Raw genomic sequence first — 6909 nt, forward strand, 5'->3', positions numbered from 1 at the left:
CCGCAGCTGAATCAACTTTAGAGACGAGTCCTCGTGGCATTGCTGGACTTTCTTGGGCACCCCTGAAGCCTTCTTCCACAACAACTTGAACCGCTCTCCTTGAAGTTCTTGCATGATCGATTAAATGGATTGATTTAGGTGCAATTTTACTGCCAGCAATATCCTTGCCTGTGAAGCCCTTTTTGTGCAAAGCAATGATGACGGCACGTGTTTCTTTCAGGTAACCATGGTTGACAGAGGAAGAACAATGATTCCAAGCACCAACTTCCGTTTGAAGCTTCCAGTCTGGATATTCGAACTCAATCAGCATGACAGCAGTGATCTCCAGCCTTGTCCTCGTCAACACTCACACCTCGTGTTAAACGAAGAGATCGTTGAGATGATGTCAGCTGGTCCTTTTGTGGCAGGGCTGAAATGCAGTGGAAATGTTTTTGGGGGATTCAGTTCAATTGCATGGCAAAGAGGGACTTTGCAATTAATTGCAATTCATCTGATCACTCTTCATAACATTCTGGAGTATATGCAAATTGCCATCATACAAACTGAGGCAGCAGACTTTGTGAAAATTAATATTTGTGTCATTCTCAAAACTTTTGGCCACGACTGTATACACACTTCTCTCTGTGTTTTTGCTGTAGAACTGCAAGCCTGCATTAACATTCTGCACTAACCCCAGTTAGAATTAACACCTCTAAGTCACATCACACACATCACACAAGTTTACAGTCGTCTTCCTGAAAGACAAATTCCTGCCCAAGGATGCCAAATGATTTTCATGCATCTGCATCTTTTCCCCCTGTCTGCCTGGCTCGCTGTGTCCCAAATGGCACCCTTTCCCCTATATAGTGCACTACTTTTTACCAGGGCCCATAGGATAGTCAATATATAAGGAATAGGGTGCCATTTGAGACACAACATGTGTGTTTAATTTTTATATATATATTTTTTTCTCCCCAATTTCGTGGTATCCAATTGGTAGTTACGGTCTTGTCTCATCGCTGCAACTCCCGTACGGACTCGGGAGAGGTGAAGGTCGACAGCCGTGCATCCTCCGAAACACAACCTAACCAAGCCGCACTGCTTCTTGACACCCGGAAGCCAGCCGCACCAATGTGTCGGAGGAAACACCTGGCGACCGTGTCAGCGTGCACTGCGCCCGGCCCGCCACAGGAGTCGCTAGAGCGTGATTGTACAAGGACATCCCTGCCGACCTAACCCGGACGACGCTGGGCCAGTTGTGCGCCGCCCCATGGGACTCCCGGTCGCTGGAGGCCCCAGCATGTGTGGTTCTGTATGATCTCCGAGCTGGAGTCATGTGATCCTGGATCAGTGTTGAAACCAACCCGGCTGTCGGCCTCCTCTCTGGCTCACTGCTGCAGATTAATGTCCCAGAAATAGGCCTCCATCTACTGTCCCCTGGATGGAGGGAAGGAAGGAAGGAAAGAGACAGAGCGGGAGATGGGTGGAGGAAGAGAGAGAGCCCTGGAGCTTGTCTCTAAGAGTTTGGAGCAGCTCTGTAGAAATGATCATTCTGCAAGTAGCATAATGTGGAGGTGTTTGGACTAGGACCTCCAAGTCTCAGACTGCATCCCAAATACAACCCTATTCCCTATGGAGTGTAGTACCTTGGTCAAAAGTAGTGCACTATAAAGGAAATAGGTTACCATCTGGGATGCAGCGTTGGTCTCAGGCCCTGGCCAGCCTCTGGGACACATAACACAAACACTCATATTCCTCTCATGACGCTCTAACTATTGATTAGCCCAGTAGTCTCGGACGGTTGACCTCCACAATAGCACTTTGGTCAGAGTTAATTGGCAGGCTGTGATTGGTCTAATATTAGATGATATGTTAAATGCCTTGACAGAGTTGACGTCCTAATACATGGTTTGTCCCTACATCTCGTATTACTTGGCAATCTTACGTGGAGTTAGGCCTACTCATCCAACACAGGAGTGCATATTGATGCTGTTATTAATTGGAGAAAGAGTGACAAGAAAATCACTATGAGACATTGCGCCCCCAGATTATACCGACAGCCCCAATCTGGGGGTCCGGCTCATGGACTATGTATTTTGGTATGTAGTACTGTCAACGTAGTGGGCTGGTGTTGTATCTGCTGAAGGTCTAGCTAGTGTTTGAATGTGTTTCTTGTGTGGGAGGTCATTGACAGCCCTGTCGGCTTCGTGATACTCCTTTCATTTTTTCTTCTTCTCCCAAGGGAAGGAATGAGTAAAAACTCTGTTCTCCTTCTCCTCCTTTCAGAAATTGTGGACCACATAGAAAGACTCCAAGTGCTGAAAGAAATAGTAAGGAAGTTCCCTGCAGTGAACTACGAGGTGTTTAAATACGTCATCACTCACCTGAACAGGTAAGAGACAACCCTGTGATCCTAGATCAGAAACAGTCTCAGACCTTCAGCTGACTGATACTGGGTGCAATTTGAAGTATGTCTGAAGTAAGCTGCAAAGTATACATGATGTTTGTTATGTGACAGTAGACATGGAAACAAGCATGTCATACAGTCGTGTAGTTGGACCGGGTCGTGTTCAGTAGGGAGAAAACGTAGTGATACGTGGAGATGCTACATAAACATAATTCCATTTTCTGTTGTGATATACACCGAGTATACAAACATTACAAGCACCTGCTCTTTCCATGACAGAGACTGACCAGGGAAAAGCTTTGATCCCTTATTGAGGTCACTTGTTAACTTCTTACGGCTGAAATCCCGCTAACGGGATCGATATGACAACAGCCAGTGAAAGTGCAGGGCGCCAAATACAAACAACAGAAATCTCATAATTAAAATTCCTCAAACATACAAGTATTTTACACAATTTTAAAGATAAACTTGTTGTTAATCCCACCACAGTGTCCGATTTCAAAAAGGCTTTACGATGAAAGCACACCAAACGATTATGTTAGGTCAGCAACTAGTCACAGAAAAACATAGCCATTTTTCCAGCCAAAGAGAGGAGTCACAAAAAGCAGAAATAGAGATGAAATTAATCACTAACCTTTGATGGTCTTCATCAAATGACACTCATAGGACTTCATGTTACACAATACATGTATGTTTTGTTTGATAAAGTTCATATTTATATCCAAAAATCTCAGTTTACATTGGCGCATTATGTTCAGTAATGTTTTGCTCCCATAATATCCGGTGATTTTACAGAGAGCCACATCAATTTACAGAAATACTCATCATAAATGTTGATGAAAATACATGGAATTATAGATCCACTTCTCAATGCAACCGCTGTGTCAGATTTCAAAAAAACTTTACAGAAAAAGCACACCATGCAATAATCTGAGTACGGCGCTCAGACACAAAAACAAGCCATACAGGTACCCGCCATGTTGTGGAGTCAACAGAAGTCCGAAATAGCATTATAAATATTCACTTACCTTTGATGATCTTCATCAGAATGCACTCCCAGGAATTGCAGTTCCACAATAAATGTTTGTTTTGTTCGATAAAGTCCATCATTTATGTCCAAATACCTCCTTTTTGTTCGCGCGTTTAGGTCACAAATCCAAACTCAGGAGGCGCGAGCACTAGGTCCAGACGAAAAGTCAAAAAGTTCCATTACAGTTCGTAGAAACATATCAAACGATGTATAGAATCAATCTTTAGGATGTTTTTAACATAAATCTTCAATAATGTTTCAACCGGAGAATTCCTTTCTCTTTAGAAATGCAATGGAACGCAGCTAACTCTCACGGGTGCGCGCGAGACTGAGCTCATGGCACTCTGCCAGACCTCTGGTTGAAACAGCTCTCATTCTCTCCCCCTTCACAGTAGAAGCCTGCAACAAGGTTCTAAAGACTGTTGACATCTAGTGGAAGCCTTCGGAAGTGCAATCGGACCGAATTTACACTATCTTGGATAGGCAAAGAGTTGAAAATCTACAAACCTCAGATTTCCCACTTCCTGGTTGGATTTCTTCTCAGGTTTTTGCCTGCCATATGAGTTTTGTTATACTCACAGACATCATTCAAACAGTTTTAGAAACTTCAGAGTGTTTTCTATCCAAATCTACTAATAATATGCATATCTTAGCTTCTGGGCCTGAGTAGCAGGCAGTTTACTCTGGGCACCTTATTCATCCAAGCTACTCAATACTGCCCCCCAGCCATAAGAAGTTAAATCCACTTCAATCAGTGCAGATGAAGGGGAGGAGACAGGTTAAAGAAGGATTTTTAAGCCTTAAGAAAATTGAGACGAGGGTGAATGGGCAAGACAAAATATTTAAGTGCCTTTGAACAGGGTATGGTAGTAGGTGCCAGGCGCACCGGTTTGTGTCAAAAACCGCAATGCTGCTGGGATTTTCATGCTCAACAGTTTCCTGTGTGTATCAAGAATGCAACTCAATATTAGGAAGGTATATTTAGTGTACAGCTACTGTTCTGGAGACCAGAGTTATCTGCAATCCCCTCTAATTGAGTACCGGATTCTTTATTTTTAAAATAAAGTACAAAATAAGTATGGTTGGAATAAATCAGTGAAATTGTGTGTTTTCCCAGGGTGAGCCAGCAGAGTAAGACCACCCTGATGACGGCCGACAATCTATCCATCTGCTTCTGGCCCACGCTGATGCATCCCGACTTTGAGAACAAGGACACACTCTCCACCACCAAGCTCAACCAGTCTGTCATCGAGTCCTTCATCCAGCAGAGCCACTACTTCTTCTACGGCGGAGACATCCAGGAGAGCTCCAGCACCGAGAGCACCCCACCACCCCACCACTGTCACAGCATGGTGGAGGCCCTGAGGCCCCTGCAGCTGCCCCCTCCTCTTCAGCCCCAGCAGATCCAGCACAGTATGTCCCTGCAGCCTGAACCACTCATATAGACCCCCCCACCCATCCCCCCAAGCCCCAGGATTGGAGGACCCAGGTGGGGTAGGTATAAGGCTGGGCTGGTGGGGGGACATAGGGGGATGTGATGTGTCCTCCTTTCCCCTCCCTTTGGAGTCCCTCTTGACTGCAAAACAAAACAACAACATTACTAAATGATCAACTTTGTTCTCTGCTCCCCTTTCTGGGCGACTGACTGGATTCAGGGGTGACTGACTCATCGAGCTATCCCCCAGGAACAAAAAACATTCAGTGCTGTACAGTAATACACAGTAATAAAGATGCTGTATGCCTCCAGCAGAGGGACAAAAACATGCGATGCAAAAATGATTTGCTAAATTCTACAACACCTTGCAAAATATAAGGAAAATATATTTATACTAGTTGTGCTTTGTTTTTTTAAACCCTTTATTCATTCAAGTGAACTTGACGTTAGATGATGCACCATCTGTTATGATACTTCTACCAGCGTAGATATTATTCTGCTTGTTTATTTTTCTATGATTTGGCGATGATGATGATGATGATGATGGATTCTTGTATTTTTACCAGTATGATTTACATTTTTATCTGAATGGTTTGAGGGACAGAAAGACAGTGAACGTTGGCAGGCTTTGTCTCTCTACCTGCTCCCAATGCCTCACACTGTTTGGGAGGGAGGGGACTCTACGTGAAAGACTGATGCTGTACTGCACCAGACCGGGACATAAGACAGACAGACTGGCCTCCTATCTCCTATTGGAGCAGAACTCATGCAATTCCTGAAGCTTATGAAGGAAGCATCCCACTACTAGAACCCTGCTGGCACATCTCTGTGTTAACTCTGAAATGAACGCATTGCAAAGCAGTCTCAGTCTCTCTTGTTTTGTTCTGTTCAACTTTTTTTTGTTTAATTGATGAAATGTCTTGGCGGTGGTGATACTCACCAATAAGAGACCTTTGTGTTCAACTAAATTTGCATGTATTATTTTGCCTCCAAAAAATGAACAATAAAAAAAAAATGACTGAATTTACAACTCAATATTAACCGCTTTCATTCAGGTGATATTTTTTTATCTGACTTGATTGAGGGAACATTGAAACAGGGCTGAAATTGTATCTATTGTTCATTCATTATTTTTGCCATGCAAGTTAACTCTTAATATCATATTTTGGTTATCTGTCTAATTGTTTCCCTTAAATAGAGGGGGGAAAATTATATATAAGTGTGTATATATATATATATATATATAAGTATATATATATATATATATATTTATCAGCAGATAAGATTGCTGATATAGCAAAATACCATGGGGTACTGAAATTCTGTATAATCTTGTAAAACCTACTATAATCAGATTTATTTGTGGTATGATGTACAAAAATGTTTGGGCTAGATTAATTGACTGTGTACTTAATGCCATTCATCTTATGAATAAAGAACCATTGCTTCTTTGTAAATGGTACGGAATTTTGTTTTGCTGTAAGTAAAAGATGCTGCTTAGAATGTTCTGGAAAGGAAAAGTGTAAGTAGAGGGAGAGAGGAGCTTGGTGGGATGAAGGGGGAAACAGATTGACAGATCAAAGACATTTTTAAGACTCAAGACTATGTCTGTGACTTAAATGGCACCCTATTCCCTACGTAGTTCACTACATTTCACCAGAGCCCTATGGATCCTGTTCAAAAGAAGTGCACTATATAGGGAATAGGATGCCATTTCAGACAACCTATTATTGCTATTCTCCTCTATAGAGACACTCCAGATAATGTGGTGGAAGGGGAGAAAGGAGTGTGCAGCTGCTAGATAGAATATACCTTTTGTGTAGTTTCAATAAAACACAACCGTATTTTATTCATAAGATCTGCCTCATTCAAGCCGGTGTACAAACTCTTAAGATTTTAACATCTGCTATGTATTATAGTAAATAAATGATTTTGAGAAAGAAAGAAAAAAATCGAGAGTTTGGTTTACTCCAAAATTGTTCATAATAACGTTTTTTTTTTTTTTCTCCAAGCTTGAGTCTAAATGGTGTTGAAATATGCTCTCGTTTCTTATACAGC

General features: G+C 42.4%; 1 protein-coding gene across 1 annotated transcript; it reads left to right on the forward strand.

Moving 5' to 3' along the window:
* Window positions 1–434: 434 nt before the first annotated feature.
* Window positions 435–6308, forward strand: LOC111963454 (rho GTPase-activating protein 5-like). Its single transcript, XM_023986904.2, has 2 exons — window positions 435–2371; window positions 4534–6308. The coding sequence occupies exons 1-2, from the start codon at window positions 2229–2231 to the stop codon at window positions 4859–4861; spliced, it is 471 nt and encodes a 156-aa protein (XP_023842672.1). The 5' UTR covers window positions 435–2228; the 3' UTR covers window positions 4862–6308.
* The last annotated feature ends 601 nt before the right edge of the window (window positions 6309–6909 follow it).

Source organism: Salvelinus sp. IW2-2015, linkage group LG4q.2, assembly GCF_002910315.2.
Source record: "Salvelinus sp. IW2-2015 linkage group LG4q.2, ASM291031v2, whole genome shotgun sequence".
NCBI classification, from domain to species: domain Eukaryota; kingdom Metazoa; phylum Chordata; class Actinopteri; order Salmoniformes; family Salmonidae; genus Salvelinus; species Salvelinus sp. IW2-2015.

Bases quoted from the DNA above. Each gene is read 5' to 3' on its own strand.
- LOC111963454 (XM_023986904.2), top strand. From the start codon at position 2,229: ATGAGTAAAAACTCTGTTCTCCTTCTCCTCCTTTCAGAAATTGTGGAC. The intron at 2,372-4,533 runs GTAAGAGACAAC...GTGTTTTCCCAG, and splicing joins GTCATCACTCACCTGAACAG to GGTGAGCCAGCAGAGTAAGA.